Source organism: Henckelia pumila, chromosome 1 (genome assembly GCF_033568475.1).
Source record: "Henckelia pumila isolate YLH828 chromosome 1, ASM3356847v2, whole genome shotgun sequence".
Lineage (NCBI taxonomy): Eukaryota > Viridiplantae > Streptophyta > Magnoliopsida > Lamiales > Gesneriaceae > Henckelia > Henckelia pumila.
Genome location: NC_133120.1, coordinates 166663604 through 166681610, shown reverse-complemented (window position 1 = coordinate 166681610; position 18007 = coordinate 166663604). Strand labels below are relative to the sequence as shown.

The following is an 18007-nucleotide window of genomic DNA, read 5'->3' as shown; positions in this document are numbered from 1 at the left end:
TGACAATTGTCTCTCATGATATAACCGCTTATAACTTGTGACATTAGCACTGCAAAATCACAAGTTTCATAACCACAGAATTATATAAACTATCATCTTGTTTGAATGAATAACGATGACCAAAAAGAATGTAGAATGCACTTTTTTTTAATCTAAAAAATGATGTTATTTCTAATGAATGTAATGTTAAAGCATTCAGTGGGGTTGTTATTTAAGTAACCAATCTCCAAAAAAAAAAAAAAGTCCAAAAAACAAATTTTAATTTAATGGTTAACAAAAAAAACTCAAAAAATACATGCATCATTTCGCAAATCAGTGCCACAGGAGCTTAGGTGCCTCTTGCATGCCTGGACCATTGGTTCAGGCAGAAGCAGACACACCTCAGCACCTCCTCAGGCGACCCTTTGCACATCTGGGAAAATGCCCAGACAACAGCAGGGGAGTGTGATTAACAATCAATGTTCACATAACCATTTTTTTAGACTCTCAGTTCAGAGTTTAATTTTATGAGACGGATTTTTTATTCGATTCACTAATAAAAAAATATTAATTTTTATCGGAAGATTTGATCCCTCTGTCACGAGAGATTTTTTATTTTTTTTTAAAAAAAATTATTGAAGGAGGAAATATTCACCTGAATAAAGCGTGAAAATAGTGTTACACCGGAATTTATTTTGTGTGGTAGGGGCCCAAATCTCACTTGATGCCATAATGAGTCGGCACTGCGATATTAATTTACAATAGCAATTAATCTGACTTTATTTTACACATCATTCAACATTTAATTTTATTAAGTTAATTAAAGGGTCACACATAGCCCATAGGCCATAAGTCTTGATTATTGTCCAAATACAAGTTTGCGTGATAGGATAAATAATCCATAGATAAGTAATATAATATAAATTAAAAATAAAAAATAAAAAATAGTTAATACATTATTTGATTTGATGGATAGATTATAATTTATTTGATTTAATTGATGTAAAATTATTAATTAATAAATAGATAAATAATATGACAAAAATAAGACGAAATTAATTGAGATAAGTTATACATAGATTAATAATATATCAAACCAAACAATGCACAAACCATTGCACTATTTTAATGCAAGTTTTGCACTAAAATAGTGTTATTTCTGCATCAAACACAAAACTCATCTCCAATCCACATACTTCAAATTATACTCTAAAAAGAATATTCCTATAATATTCTCTACTTTTTTAATTTATTTACAATATTTATTTCACAAAAATACAAATAAATAAATTAATATAATGTTTAATTATTTGACTGTTATTTAAATTAATTTAAATAAATAATATAAAATAAATATATTTTAATATTATATTAATTTTCTCTACCATTTTGCAAATTTTTTTAATATTTTTTTTGTTTTTGTTTTCGTTAACGTAATTTAGTTTATTAAATTTACACAATTCTTTCAAATAATTAAATTAATTAAAGTACATGATTCCTTCACACTAAATATTATAATAAAAATACAAACTTAGATATTTGAGTTACTATATGTATCCCACAAATGATCAATAAATATGTTAATTTTATTTAAAATTATAATTACGGTATTTTATCTCTAAATGAGTTCATCAATTAATTATTAATTAATTGATTAAAAGATATAATAAAATTAACATAAAAAAGAAACAAAAAAAAGAAAAAAAATATATAAATGATAGCGCGCAGCACTGTAGCTGCACTCCAATTTAGCGTACAATATGGCGCTGGATTGGAGTGCATATTTACTTCAAAATAGCTAGCGTTAAAGCATGATATAAAGCATCGATTGGAGATGCTCTTAATATATATAGTCCTAAGGTGCGGAAATACGTGTGCATCCCCGTATTCAAAACAATTTCGATTGCTTTGAAATTTTTACGGTAGTATCGTCTCGAAAATGCGAATCCAACGATATATCATATGATACCAATTTCAATTTCGATGGCCGGAATCATGAAGATGACCGAAAATTGCAGTATCATGTGATGCCAATTTCAATCTCGATGTCTGAATTGTGAAGATGACCGCAAATTGCAGATTTCACACAATTTTTGGTCATCTTCATGATTCAGGCCACCGAGATTGAAATCGTTATCATATGATACGTCGTTGGATTCACATTTTCGAGACGATGCTATCGTGAAAATTTCAAGGCAATCGGTGTTGTTTCGGACACGTGGGTGCACATGCCATTTTTTACAATGATATAAATATAAAAAATATAACTTAAAAAAAAAACAAGTGACTCGTATTATATCACTAACTAGAGCTTAGGATCAAATAATGTAGAGAAAAAAAACTAGAGCTTAGGATCAAATAAATAATGGAGAAATTGGAAGGAAAGATGCCAAAAAACCAACTGTGAGTTAATGTGATTCAGTCTGACTCGGTGCTGCCATCAATTGGTCAGCTATCGTACCATAAAATTCACTACTCAAGGATATAATTGTATTTTAATCGATCGAGGACAAATTGATTAATTAACATTTTCTAACACAATAAAATGAAAAAAAAATAAAAAAAAATTTATCTGTAAAAAACCATTAAATTAACTAATTTCTCCCCTCCAGTCCTTCACTTTGCTTTCTCCACTTGTCATTTTTTTCCCTTGCAATGTCTTCGTACTTTGCCGCCTAAGCACAATGCGTCTAGTCTTCACCTACTTGATTGTATCCATTTCGCCGGCCACTTATTCAACCGAAAAAAAAAAATGTCATTCTTTGGTTAGTGTTCGAGTCAATAAAATAAATGATCATTTAATCAATAACCATGTGTTCTAATTTCGATTAATATTTCCTCGAGGTTTGGTGTAGTTTATTATTTATTTGACTAACGTAATTTAAAGACTATGCATTCGTCAAAAGTTTATTTAATACATATCAAAAAATAATGACTATGGTTCCCTTGAGATAGAAAAGAAAAAAAAAGACGTGAATGCATGGCTGAATGCACACAAATTGTGTATAAATGTCTTATTGACGTTCGTGCAAAATTGAAAATGTTCGGGTTATTCGATGCTTTCAGAATAGTTAAATATAATGTTTTATATTATAAGTTCATAAATATGAAAAAAAATTACCTCCTCTCCTTACTCTATATCCAACTACACCATTTTTAATATTTTTTTGTTCGCTCTATAGTCTATATGTAACTATACTAAATATAAAATAAAAAATTGGACACTCTGCAATTTTGTTCTCAATATTGCCTTTATACCAATAATTTTTTTTTCTTCCAAAATTGTCATTTGAATAATCTCAAACTTTAAATGACCCTTACTAATATTTATAATTATGATATGACTTTTCTTTCAGCACAAATCAAATTAATTAAAAAATTATATAAACATGCAATGAGGTATGACACTAATATTTATAACGTGTTTTTTGTGAGACGATCTCATAGATCTATATGTGAGACGATCTCATCGATCTTTATCTGTGAGATGGATCAACCTTGCCTATTTTTACTTCGTGTAGTTTTGTGATAATTACGTGAATTGGACAAATATGATCGTTTTAGGACCATAATTGACCAAATCAGCATATCAAGATCGTATCGGACTAACTTAGTATCTTTAGATTATATGTATGTATAGATTTATACATATATTCAAAATTAGGTAATATTCATCAAGTAAGCTAAAATATATATATTTCATTAATTTGTTCAATTTTTTATTTTATTCACTATATTTTCAAATTTTAATACACTAATTTTTAATTTTTAATTATATTAGTTCAATCGTAATAATTTTTGTGATTAAATATAAGATCGAACAAAATCGAAAAAATTTGTTGTTGAGACATATGATATAAAAAATAATATTTTTTCATATATTAAAATCAATAAAAAACCACTCTTACATAATTAACCCGTAACAACTATCACTTAAAAATTTTATAGGATAAAATATAAAATTGGACAAAATGGGAAAAATTTGTTGGTGTGACAGATGATATGCCAAAGTGGTCAGTCTAATAAATAATAACCTTGGGTTATAAAACAGTAGAGATCAAGTTTTGTTTAAAAATAGAATACGTTGGTTGAAAGTTTTCACGCGAAATAAAATTAAATAAAATAAAATTAATAAAATAAAAAAACTGTATCTAACAGGAAAGTGCAAAAACGTTGATGCATATGATTTTCGAATTAGCCGTTTAATCCTTTTTTCAAACAAAAACCATATATTTGCAGATATAAATGCCGAGATGCATTTTCTTCTTACAAACTAAAGCTGTTTGTACGATATATATACGTTCTTTTTCATCATCGCTCGATGCTCTCTCTATTCACTATTTCTCAAAGTAATCACATCATATTTTTGTGAAGATCTCGCCGACCCAAATCTTAATTATTGATTCTATATTTGTGAATTTGCAGATCTGTACCGTTTCTTGATGAATTGGTGTTGATTCACGTATGTGAGTGTGGATATGTTTTTGTTTTTTTATTTAATTTTGGCCCACTTTTGGTGATAGGTTTCTTGATTGAAATGTGTTGTCTTTTGGGTTGATCTTATCAGGGTTTTCGGTTTTGGTGATGCAATCGGCATTGTAGGAATGTTACTGGGGAACTGAGTGGTTATTTTAGGTATTGCGTTGCGGGTTGTGTGCGAGGATCGCGTTTGATGTTTTGATTTTGTTTCGGATTTCCCATCTAGGTATTGATTAGATTTTGTATCTTTTAGGCATTGTTATTTTTAACGTGATCGATAGTTATCCATCATTATTGTTGTTGTTGCTGAAACCATCCATTGTTGAATCTTGGAAGTTTTTGTTTAATAGATCTTGAAAATTGGCTCCCCAAAAGAGATCGATGCGCCAGGTCGGTGGCCAGATGCAGCCGAGCGGTGCGGCGGCGGCCACCGCTCTGTATGAAAATACTGGACCTAGTATGTCCGGTGGAGATGCGGGCGACGCCGCTGTAATGGCGCGGTGGCTCCAGTCCGCCGGATTGCAGCATCTGGCCTCTCCAGTTGCATCCAATGCGGTTGATCATCGCGTGCTGCCGAACCTTCTAATGCAGGTAATAATAGCAATTCCTTGTATCTATAATTATACTCCTCTTTCTTTGGCACATTTCATTCAATTGTTTTTGGGACAACATTTTGAGGTGCATTGATATTCTCTTTCACTGAGGAAATTCTATCGTGAAAATTTGAACCTTTATCAGAGTGACAAAAACTTAGATTATACAGTTTCTCTGAGCACTTCTGTCACTGCTTGCATGCCTTCTTCTTCTTCTTCTTCTTCTTCTTCTTCTTCTTTGTGCGGGGATTGATAAGAGGATTTTGTGGCTGTTTGCGAAGGGTTATGGACCACAGTCCACGGAAGAGAAGCAGAGACTCTTCAAACTAATGAGGAATCTCCATTTTAATGGTGAATCTGTTTCTGATCCTTATGTTCCGAGTACCCATAATTCAGGCGCATTTGCTTTATCAGATGGGTATTATTCCCCTGAGTTTAGGGGTGACTTCGGAGCTGGGCTTTTGGATCTACATTCTATGGATGATACAGAGCTATTATCTGATGTAAGCATGCTTACTATTGACTTGGGCAAACGAAATTCTTCCTTGTAGCGACTAGGAAAGGTCCAGGCCATGATTTAAGTTCATTTAATTTGTTTTCAGCATGTTATCTCGGAGCCATTCGAGCCATCACCTTTCATGCCTGCTGTTACTACAACCTTTGAAACTGACTATGACGAGATAGCCAGCAGACAACAGAGAGTGCAGACAGATGTAGAAGCTGCTGCAGAATCATTGACAAATGAAAAGGAGAACAATTCAAGGGAAAACAATGTGGCCAAGATTAAAGTTGTGGTATGTTGCATACTTATGGAAGTGTTTGAATTTTGATGCTGGATTACCTATCAGCGCAGTTTTTTATTGCTATTTTGAGTGTGTTGAGAATATATGCACATCTTCCTCTAAATTCAGGTGCGTAAGAGGCCTTTAAACAAGAAGGAAATTGGCCGGAAAGAGGATGATGTTGTCACTGTAACTGATGATGTTTATTTAACGGTTCATGAACCAAAAGTAAAGGTATGAACCAACTTTAATGTCATGAAACACTTATTTTACATTTGATAATGTGATGTAGAAATCGATATAGAACCAAGTAAATAATTTTCCATTAGGATTTCTGGTATTCAGGGCTAACGTTTTAGAATCATAATGAAGGTGGACCTGACAGCTTATGTGGAGAAACATGAGTTCTGTTTTGATGCGGTTCTGGATGAGCACGTAACGAATGATGAGGTAATACCTTGATCAAGTGAATATGCTGGAATGTAATTTCTTTATCCTTTCTTTCTCTTTTCTTGTGGTTGGGCAGATTTGATTGAGAGTTTACGCTGAAAGAAAAAAATCCGTACCTTTTTTCTCTGGGTGGGATGCGCATGCACAAGTTTGGAAATGAGTGGGGATGTTTGTATTTCTGCTTAGACATTTAACTTTTGTTCTTTTTTGATTTGTCTAATTAGGTATACCGTAACACTGTGGAGCCAATCATACCTACCATTTTCCAACGTACAAAAGCAACATGTTTTGCATATGGTCAGACAGGTGGGTTTCTCTTTCTCTTCTTGCTCGTCCTCGAAACATGTTATAATGTCTCTGACCGCTGATGTGCCTTGTATTATGTGGGCCTGCGTGTAGAGTTCAGGTGCAACTCCATTATATAAATGTACTAGATTCTGTTTGCCAAAAACCTTTATGAGGTTTTTTTTTAAATATTTATTTTTAAAAGCCTTTATGAGGTTCCACACTGATTAAATTTGCTATTCGTGTTCACCAACACCGTCTAACACTTACTTTGTATCTTGATCCAATTTCATTTAAAACTATATCTAATCCATATGAAGAAAGGTGCATGAGGCTTGTACACTTTTGAGTCAAAGTATCTGTATGGATATTTTGTGATGGAATTTTTATTCATATAAAAAAGTACGCCATGAAGTATCTTGCTGCTTCAACAACTTTATCTGAGAATTCCTGAGGTTCTTCGGATGGAACCAGTTTCATTTAAGACTGTATTAGTTGGTGTTGTGTTGCTGCAGTTTATTGTGCCGTGGTGAACTGAAGTTCTGAAATTTTATTATTGCCGGTTTTATTCTTGTTTTCAATGAATGATTTAAGATCTTATGGATTCTGTAGGATTACTGAATTCATGTCTTCTCTTTCTCCAGGAAGTGGTAAGACATACACCATGCAGCCGCTACCTCTTAGAGCTGCAGAAGACCTTGTTAGATACCTGCATCAGCCAGTTTATCGTAATCAAAGATTCAAGCTGTGGCTTAGCTATTTCGAGATATATGGTGGAAAACTTTTTGATCTTCTTAGTGATAGGAAGTTAGTATTCTAACTTGTCTCCTTTATTTTGTATTTTCTATTAATTACTCGTTGCTGTATGATGCAGACAATTGCATTATTAAAGCAACTGAAAGTGTAAATGCAGTACTACAGTACTGTAATAAAATGGCAAGCTATGATATTTTCTTCCTTAGATTCCGAATTTTAACCTTCAGACTTGTGAGCGGCGATCATTAAATTCTGTCCTTTTCATTTTTTTTTTAAAACTTTTGTTATCTAGGCTAATGCTTCTAAGTTTTTCTTATGTAGGAAACTATGTATGCGAGAGGATGGAAGGCAACAAGTTTGCATTGTAGGACTGCAGGAGTTTGAAGTCCTGGATGTACAGATTGTGAAAGAATATATTGAGAAGGGAAATGCAGCGAGAAGCACTGGTTCTACTGGTGCTAATGAAGAGTCTTCCAGATCTCATGCAATATTGCAACTAGCTGTGAAGAAGCACAATGAGGTGAAGGAAACTAGGCGAAATATTGATGGCAATGATTCCAGGAATGTGAAGGTTGTTGGCAAGCTTTCTTTCATTGATCTGGCTGGTAGCGAGAGAGGGGCCGACACTACAGATAATGACCGGCAAACTCGGTATTATTCCTGCAGAAATTCAACAGAAATTGATTTTTGTTGACATTTCACCGTTTCTCTGAGCTAGAAACTTAAGGATTTTAATATCCATCCTCTGTTGGTTCTTCCACAAACAAACTTTACAGTATGCATGAAAACTTCATATTTTTGTCTTGTCATACTTTCAAGCTATTACCTATATTTCTGGCATTTACCCTCTTTCTGATTGATTTCGCTATCAGAAATAAGAAAGACCTGTATGATCTTTCATTATTGTTGTGGAAAACATGTTTAATTTTGTTTTGACTGATCTTGAAGTTTGTGAATAATATTCTTATTGGTGGTTTTCTTAGAGGGTGTTCTAGAATTATGTTTTCTGATTCCAGAAATAAGATTTTGGTTGTATTTGGTGTTCAACTATTAAATTTGGTGTCTTTCTGGAGAACAGACCTATAGAATGGACAATGGCTATTTTGGATTTTCTGCTGGTCTTGGATTATTCTCACTTTTTTTTTTCCCCCTCTTTAATTTTTTAGCGATCTCCACCTTAACAATGACTTAGAGTTGATCAAATGATGTCTTATTAACTGATATATGGAATCTAGTAAAGGTCACTAGTGAGTGTTTTTTGCAATGAAAATGTTGTGACCAAGCCGTATTAGAGCTTAGAAAGTTCTCTATTTAGCACGTGCTTGTTTTATTCATGAACTACTGGGGATTATATTTGGGTATATTGTTTGTATCCAGGATTGAAGGAGCAGAAATCAACAAGAGTCTTCTGGCCCTCAAGGAGTGTATTCGCGCTCTTGACAATGACCAGATTCACATACCATTCCGTGGAAGCAAATTAACCGAGGTCCTTCGTGATTCCTTCGTCGGAAATTCAAGGACTGTCATGATCTCGTGTATTTCTCCAAATGCTGGTTCGTGCGAGCATACTCTCAATACTTTGAGATATGCTGATAGGTCTGTTTATTTTATATCTTCACCCGATTTCTCATGTGCACGCCACTTGATTCTTTACGTACAAACTTTAAACAGCGTAAAAGTATGCTATGATTTGACAGGGTCAAAAGTCTATCCAAAAGTGGGAATCCAAGGAAGGATCAGACTAGTTCATTGCCACCTAGTGTCAAGGAATCTTCATCAGTACCAACTTTGTCTCTTTCTGTTGAGATGGAGGATGTTTATGAGCATCGTCAAGAATCTAGAACAGTGGGTACAAGTGGACGGGTTTTAGAGAAAGAAAGTTTACCTTACAATTTTTCTACTGATGATGAGAAATTACCCTCTGGTTTTCCTTCCAAATTTTCCTTAAATGGCCATGGGGAAAGTGCGGACACTGCTGGTGGTTCGAAAACTGAAAGACCTGATGTTGCAAACTCTTTCAAGGGTTCTACGAGTCAAAAGGCCCACTCAGTTTTCTACTCACAGAATGCTGGTGATATAGAAGATAAGGTACAGAAAGTGTCCCCACCACGGCAAAAACCTTATAGGGATGAAAGGCCTGAAAGGCCAGGACATGGACCAAGAAAAGAGAGCGACAATTCTGATATGCCAACTAGCAGCTATAAGCAGCGGCAAAATATGAACAGTTCTAATGTGACCAGCACCATCGCTAAACAGAATGAATCTGAGCCACCTTCTCACGACAGTATCAACGAGATACTTGAGGTTCAGTGTCTCTGCTCAGTTAATGTGATTTTTTGTATCTCAAGTCTTATTAGCTCATGGACCATGCATCTAATATTTTGTTGTGTGTACAGGAGGAAGAGGCCCTCATTTCAGCTCACAGAAAAGAGATTGAAGATACAATGGAGATCGTTCGTGAAGTAAGCAAACAATTGTTAAATCTTTCTCCAAAATGATTTTCATTTGAATGAACAATCAGATTAGATTCTTGTTTTATGGCTGGAATACTCATTTAATCAAGTAACTAATCTCACTTGAGAACATCAAAGATGAATGGCGAGCATTATACTCTTTCGGTTTGATTTCCAGGAAATGAAACTATTGGCAGAAGTGGACCAACCAGGAAGCCATATTGACAATTATGTGACTCAATTGAATTTTGTGCTCTCCCGCAAAGCAGCTAGTCTTGTCAGTCTTCAAGCTCGTCTTGCAAGGTTCCAGCATCGATTGAAAGAGCAGGAAATACTTAGTAGAAAGAGAGTGCCGCGGTAAGGCGAGTATTTTCACCAGCCAACACCCCAACCTCAAGGCACCTGGTCTTTGATCCTTTGCCAATTTTTTTTTTACCAAAGTACAGCTCACTTCTTACCGTCAAAATGTGTAAACAATAACCTGGTGAAGTTATTTCATTTATAGAGCAGAATGCAAAGGAGAATATAAGAAATGTTGAAGAATTGCCATGTACCGAGGATTAACCGATCTTCCCGCAAATTCATTTCGAGTGTAATATGAATTACAGTACTGCTACCAGGAAACAGAAGGCTTGTTCCAGTATGCTTGATGCTTGGTTTGGAGCTGTTTTGGCTCAAACCAATGCGTATATTCAAGATTTGTAATGAAAATTGTCATTGACGCTTTTGTGCTTCTATTCAGTGTGGGTGTAAGCTTTTGCATTTGCAATCTCCTTTCCTTGTCCAAAGATCCTAATAATAGTATTGTGAACTGACGAGGACAGAGATGATTTTGAATCAAATAATTTGGCATATGGAATGATAATGTAAAAAGAAATTAAAATTCTATATAACTCCCTGAATCATAAACTTCGTTTTGTATTTGAATTGTTTGTTTGTACGATTGCTTCAAGGCAACTTAACTTTACGTATCACAATTGAGAATCAACTACTCCTCCCAACTCTTCCATTGACAAAAGCACATGGGAAATTTATCACACAGACGTATGGTTGAAAAACTATGTATTTACGCAAATTCGAATCCTCCTTTTTTTTTGATTTCACCAAGGTTTTAACAATCTTGCTGTTATCAGATTTATGGATTGGCTGTTACAAGATATGTGCTTCTATAGGATTATTTTTCTATAAGACGATATTTAGCAAAAAAGAAAAAACAAAAACAAAACTTCCACACGGGCGAATACATTTCCGATTACTTTGATATCAGTACAGTTCTTCACTCATCATTCAGCTCTCAGCTTCAAAATTTCCTTCGCTATCCTTTGCCTAAAATATGGCATGTGTTGCTGCAGAACACAGAAAATTCAGTCAAAATTTACTCATCACAAGATCGTGAATTTTTTTTCTATATATTAAAGTTATAAAATACAGAGCAAACCAAGTGCCATTCCAAATACCAATCAATATTATCTAATACTCAGTTGCAAAGACCATGTGTTGCATAAGAAAGAGCTTAATCTTCATGTGTTGCTCACACTAATGGAGTGAAAGTTAAGTCTGAATAAGTTGCTCGCACTAATGGAGTAACAGTTGATAGCCAATAAGTTGCTCACACTAATGGGGGAAACAGACCAAAGCAACAGAATATGAATATGCATAAAACATAATTCCATAATGTTTGCATTTTGTGCTACTCATTTGAAATTAATGTGAAATCTAAAGCTTGCTTTGGCTAGTCAAGAAAATATTTTTGTCATGCTAAACACAGTTTAGATCCAACACGGAAGAGTTTCAGTGCATGGAAAGGACAGAGGGAGAGATGAGCAAAAACACACACAAGCACCCAGCACAAGGCTTACCTGGCTGAAACATAGTCCGATATCCCTGCTATAGAAATCGGCATATTTCACCATGAACACTCCACAGTCAAACCTGTTCCAGACAGCAAAGAACGTCGGCTTATTTTTCACATGATTTTACTGATAGGAAAATAATCTTTCGACTTTCCCGCAGGGGACTAAAGATGCTATACAACCACAACTGGATCGTATCTTCACAACAGAGTGGATCTTGATAAAGATCAGCAGAGAAACAAATCAAAGAAAATATAACCTAGAATGAGTACTATTCAGTTTGGTTATAAACCTAGATTGAAGAATGATTTCTAGAAAACTAATTAAGACTCGTGCCCAAGAAAGTTAATTGTTTTTGTGTTCATTTGATAACATCGTAACACGATTATTTTCTGTCCGGATACAAAGGTTTATTAAAATTATAATGCAATGAAATGCTGATCCATTAAATGATCTTGTCCTAGCACAACTGAAGAGAAAGGGGAAAGCGTTATACATTAACGCCACTGTAAAGAGGGAAGATGATCTTCTAGAAAGAGCAGAAGGACTCACAAAAGGAAATTAAACAGAAAACATGATGGGATCTCATCAACCCACAACTTCTCAGCATCTAAAAGCCCACCACCTTCAATGAGTAGGTCAGAAGGTAATCCAGAATCATTAACTACAAACTTTGTCAGAGTGGTTCACATATCAGAATGCAGAGTCTTTCAAAAACACAGTTCCACTAGATGATGCTAAAACCAAGGACGGGTTATGCAACCAGCCACCAAAAGAATCGTCAATGCACAGAGACAGTATGTTCAATTCATGTTTATGCTCCAAAAGTATTTTTAAGATATTGAGATATCTTACACTCTCAGTGGACGAGTGGATACCAGAAAAGTTCCACTTACCCATTTTCCTGATTTGGAAGATCCTTGACAAATTCTCGATTCCACAAACTAACATTTAATTCCTTCCCACACTTCTCCTTCACCTCATCAACATAGTACCTGGCCTGCATTTATATTAAGTCATTCTACAGAAGAGAACTACTAACCAAATACATCACCAAAAAGTTCCAAGTTGATTTAACAGGTATTTAAGTACTTAATACATGAACACAAAACAAAGGGAGTACACGTGCATATAAAAAAAGGAAAGAAGAATAAGTGAGTACATACCACATCAAAACAAAAACAAATCTTCCACAATCTTTTTTTTTTTGAGAGGAATCTTCCACAATCTTATAGTATGTACAAGTTTCACAATTGAAATTTTACTCCAAGATTGCAACAGTTCACCAATTAGTCAAACAATGAATACATGGATATAGAATAACGAAAAGCCAATAAGAGAGAATTCTGAAGCTAAAAGAAAAATCTAATAATTCTCCTTTGAGTGCCATCCTGTCATTGATAATATACCGGCTATGCTATTAAGTGTTACCTTGTTCGGTTTCGCTTTTAAAACCATCTATCTAGTTCACAAATACTTAAACACCTCCAACTCATCATATGTAAAATGAAAAAGAAAGAATTTTCATGTGCCCACACCCAACCCATGTATAAATTCAACATAGAGAGAATTTATATAAAAAGAAATGGTACTAAATTAAAAGAAAGCTTGAAAAAATACAAGAATAAATCTAAAGATGCCTTAGAAGGTAGCAATCATACCAGTACATTCAGCACTTGAGAATCAACTCCTTTGAGTGAATCAAGATACTGAAACTTTTCATCCTTTTTATTAATAACTGCTAAACACCAATGGATTTCTTGGTGGATAGGCACGAAAATCTAAGAAAAACAAGAACCAATGCATACAAATTGAGTAAATAAAACTATAGAAGTTAGAAAAATGGAGTTGATTTGATAGAGAACAATAAAATTTATAATCAAGCATATGTCTAAAAAATTACTTTATCACATTCTAAAAGGCTATATCCTAGCTTTTTGTGCGTAGTCCATCTTCGAACTGATTGAAAATTGTAGCCACCTCTGCCGCTAATTAGCTGAAAAGAAGTTAGAAGCGTAAGTAATACTGTTCTCGATGGATAAATGAAGCTACTGTAAAGGCAATGCAAGTTTAATATTTAGTGGACTTTCCATTTAGGGTTCTTGGATGAGCGACCAGTCAAAGTCAGGTTTAAAGAAACTAAACTAGGATAATAAGATATACATGACTTGATAATTTGCCAAGCTACAAACTCATTTCTATTGGGACCAATTGGTATCAGGAAAGATCACTTTCCATTTTGCTCTAGACACAGAGATTCACCACATTGCCCCTCGATTTTCAAAGATCATAACCTTGATAATAGGTTATAGACTACTGTAGAATAAAGACGTCGAATTTCTAAATGTATTGCATACATCTTGACCGAATAAATGCAGGAAATTGGAATATAAGTTTATATAACTATTCACTGCACGCCTCTCAGCCCATTGAAAGGCTTCTGAGTCTTTTATGATCAACCAACTTTACTTTTCAATCACATAGTTTCTATTATTATGCACAAAGGCCTCCATTTAGTGGTGTTACTGAAGAATATGTGCTATCATGATGTTCATATTTTGGCACCACCACTCTTTAAGTATCCTCAATAACTCCAGACAAATTTGTCTCACAATATGTCTTCAGAGAATGTCACTTCGGTCAATAGACAATAAGTAGCTAGCATAGTTTACTCGGAAAAGAGGGATAATCAATGTTTGACATATAACGATCCCAAGCATATTAAGCAATAACATGAAATAGCACATACAAATTTTAAGGGCGCGTGAATGTATTTATTAGCATAGAGGAGTGAAGAGAGTAAATGCAAAAGGGGGAAAAAAGTTGTGTGCCACGCGGTTAAAGTGGACCACTTTTTTGAGCATAAAATTCCATAATATTTCTTCATAAAAGGAAAATAGTAAATCCAGTAAGATGACCTTCTTATAAAAGAAAGTGTTAAAAAAATGGCACTTCAAGAACTTTTGTGGGTTCCTGCTTTCCCTTTCCTTCAATAATTCAAGATAGACATTAATGACCTGCAAAGTAAGAAGCATGTCACGCACTCCAGCGCTAGGTTCCTTGTGCTAACTGGAATCGTTTCGATTTCTTTCCATGAAAATAAAGAAAAAGGGTCACCTCATCATTAAGCCATGCCCCCGGACTCAAACACCGCAATATTTCTCCAGTTATATCGATATTAGAATCTTTGTGCGTCACCAAAACCTTTCTCCTGTAAAATTTAAACAAACTCAAAATGAACATCAAAAGAGTGAAACATCAAGATCTAGTTCAATTGAAGATTAACTATAGTACCTATTGAAATTGGAGAAGGCACTATCGACGTCATCCTCTTCCTCCTTGGTAAGAGGAATAAAACATTCATTGGACACGTCCTACAGCGTCAGAAAATTTCTTAACGTTACGAGATACAAAAAACTAAACAAAGAATTACACAAACTAGACACTTTGGCCGAAAAGCAAACTGAAATGTCACCTCAATTTGCTCTTCTTCCTTACGAGGCCTCAAAAATTGAAACCCTTGAACCACCTTTTCATATAACTCAATGAAAATATTTAAGCATTGCAGCTTGCCATCTCTCTTCTTTGATAACTCATACAACCTTTTATGAACAGGAAACTCCAAGGCATCAGGTTCCTGGTCCAACAGAATTAAGTCCCCTTTCTCCACGACATCTAACTTAGCATTCACGTTGCTTACATCCCTTACTACAGAAGAATTTAAAGACTTCGGTTCTTTCTCCACCGATTTAATCTCACAGTTAGGTGATTTCTCCAAAGTCCTATGCTCCTCCTTCCACTCGCAGTTCAAAACATCCACAACTTCCACCTCCTCAACGCCGGAATCATCTGATATATCTATTAGACGGTCCTCATCATAATCATCATTAATCCGAATCACCTCTTTTTCCTTCTCTTTCGGAACAAACAAATCATTTTGTCCATTAAAGAGCCTTGTCGCTCTAAAAGTGGCCTTTCGAAACTCAGAAACAAAAAAACTGCCAAATTTTCCAGCACTACTTTTCTTGAAACAATCAGCACCCATCCCAAGTTTCTTTGCCCCGAAAGACGTCCGCATTCTTGATCTCCTAACTGGCGCATGAACTTCTCTACAGCCCCTCGATATCAGATCAGGGTACAAAGCAATTCTTGAACTAACAGAACTCGGTGCTACGGTCAAATCATGTTCCTGAATATTTTTACTATTAGAAACTGAAAGCTTGAGCTTTTTCGCAATGTGACCGCGTGATGGATCATATGATGGGGAAATTGACCAAAGCGATTTGTTAAAATCTTCACCGCGCTTTCGATTGCTAGTCAAAGCCCCCATAGTGATAAAAAGAATAAACAAAACCACCAAGAAAGAATGCTCAGAGGGAAAAAGGTCGATTCATTCGAAACAATTTGGGGGCAAATTCAAATGGGTTTTCTGAATTCAGTCAATAGGGGTGGGTTGCTTTCGATGAAATTAAACCGGCAATATTTCGGAGCGTTATAGGAAAAACACAGTTCTAGGGTTCCGAAAGTGTTCGGAAACAGAAAAATTACAGAACAAACAAACAGAGCTCCGTGTGATTTTGCCGAAGAGAAATTTGCCGGTGAATTGTGAATCCGGTGAATGAATTTGTACAAATATAAAGATCATTTTATTTATTTTAGGAAATAAGATGATTATGTTCGTTACTTTTATTTTAGGAAAATGTTCGTTACTTTGTAAATTGATTTTTTTTTTTTTTTATTTTTTGACATTTGGGTGGGGTTTCTATGGTCTTGAACTCAAAATCTCTTTTTTGGGAGGTTCATGTCAATTAGGCTAGAAGTCTTGGGCGTTACTTTGTAAATTGTTGTTTGTGATTCCTTATGAAATTATTATTAAAGTATAAAATCAAATAAGATAAATTTGTTGAAAATATGTTATTATTATTTAAAATTGAATGTTGAATGTTGAAAATTGAGTTGTAAAATGTCGAAAATTAGTGTGTGATGATATAAATGATAATGTAATTATTTTTGGACTAATCTCAAAAGTGAATCTATAAATAGGCCTTTATTTGTGATGAAAAATACAATTGAATTGAGAGAGAAAAATTTGTGAAGTGTAAAGTTTGATATATTTTGAGTTTTGAAATTTTTACTTTTTACCATAAATTTTACCTTTTCACAACACGTTGTCAGCACGATCGCTCGAAATTTCTCTGTAATTTTCGAAGCTCCAAAACACAAGAAAAAAGCAAAAATATTCAACAAGTAAGAATATTTATTTTAATGTTTATATATTTTTACTTTGTATATATTTTAATATATAACATCATGTTATTATATAAAAGGATATCTACGACACCATATTATAATAACGTGATGTGAATTATATATTATTGCTCATATATTTTTATTGTGCATATATTATAATATATCTGTATAATTTCACAATATTATATAAAAGGAGTTTATGACACCTCATTATAATATTGTGATGTGATATACAATACCTGACTTTATACTAACTATATTAATATATAATTTCATGTTACTATATAAAAAGATATCTATGACACCGGTCTTATAATAACGTGATATAATATATATTTATTATGTATATATACTAATTATATTAATATATAATTTCATGTTATTATATAAAAGGATGTCTACGACACCGACCTTATAATAACGTGATATGATATATATTATTGTGTATATATACACTAACCATATTTCTATAATTTCACACTATTATATAAAAAGGATGTCTACGACACCGACCTTATAATAATGTGATATGATATACATAATTATTTAATTATGATTATCAGTATATGCATCACATGATTTCACAAGTTTTTATTCAACACATAATCAATTTTTTTTTACTCCCAACGGTCACAAACGGTCATAAAACGAAGAGTTTTTGCCCTATAAATTTGATCACTCAAACATATTTTCAATCACACCAAACTTACTCTTTCTCTCAAATAATTTCTTCTCGATTTTTCGAAGAAGAAGATGATGACATTTTTAAGGATATTTTTCATAACTATTATGGTTATCATACTCACAAGTTTTGTATTCATCGGTGACTATCCACCACGCATGTTTTCTCTGTTTTTATACACACTTGTACTCATCGTTCTTCCATTATTTTGTATTGTCATATTAATGTAAATTAACTAATAAAATGCATTGTTATTTTTCTAGTACCACCATGTCAAATTTGAAAAATTTTGAATTTGTTGCGCTCGATATCACTGGAAAAAATTATATGACATGGACTCTCGATGTAGAAATGAATCTTGAGTCATTGGGTCTAGGTGTTATCATAAAAAAAATATATCATCCTCACAAGATAAATCAAAGGCTATGATTTTATTACGCCGAAA

The 18007-nt window shown here is 33.8% G+C and overlaps 2 protein-coding genes across 6 annotated transcripts; one reads left to right on the top strand and one right to left on the bottom strand.

The window, feature by feature from the left end:
* The first annotated feature begins 4179 nt into the window (after positions 1-4179).
* On the top strand, positions 4180-10504 carry LOC140877162 (kinesin-like protein KIN-13A). Of its 5 annotated transcripts, none has more exons than XM_073280699.1 (15): positions 4180-4328; positions 4405-4441; positions 4547-4684; positions 4809-5049; positions 5333-5554; positions 5654-5845; positions 5963-6067; positions 6206-6283; positions 6508-6589; positions 7213-7375; positions 7646-7975; positions 8702-8920; positions 9022-9628; positions 9721-9786; positions 9956-10504. In XM_073280699.1, exons 4-15 carry the CDS (start codon positions 4840-4842, stop codon positions 10136-10138), a joined length of 2457 nt encoding a protein of 818 aa, XP_073136800.1. In that variant the 5' UTR covers positions 4180-4328; positions 4405-4441; positions 4547-4684; positions 4809-4839; the 3' UTR covers positions 10139-10504. The 5 variants fall into 5 exon arrangements, with proteins under 5 accessions (XP_073136800.1, XP_073136806.1, XP_073136811.1 ...); XM_073280705.1 differs by having other exon boundaries at positions 4405-4445; XM_073280710.1 differs by lacking the exon at positions 4547-4684.
* Positions 10505-10824: 320 nt separating this feature from the next.
* On the bottom strand, positions 10825-16258 carry LOC140881170 (ubiquitin-like-specific protease ESD4). The gene is made up of 9 exons (XM_073286259.1): positions 15106-16258; positions 14925-15004; positions 14748-14841; positions 14549-14647; positions 13534-13626; positions 13292-13411; positions 12527-12630; positions 11637-11709; positions 10825-11123 (listed from the first exon to the last, which is right to left on the bottom strand). Exons 1-9 carry the CDS (start codon positions 15958-15960, stop codon positions 11061-11063), a joined length of 1581 nt encoding a protein of 526 aa, XP_073142360.1. The 5' UTR covers positions 15961-16258; the 3' UTR covers positions 10825-11060.
* Positions 16259-18007: the final 1749 nt, after the last annotated feature.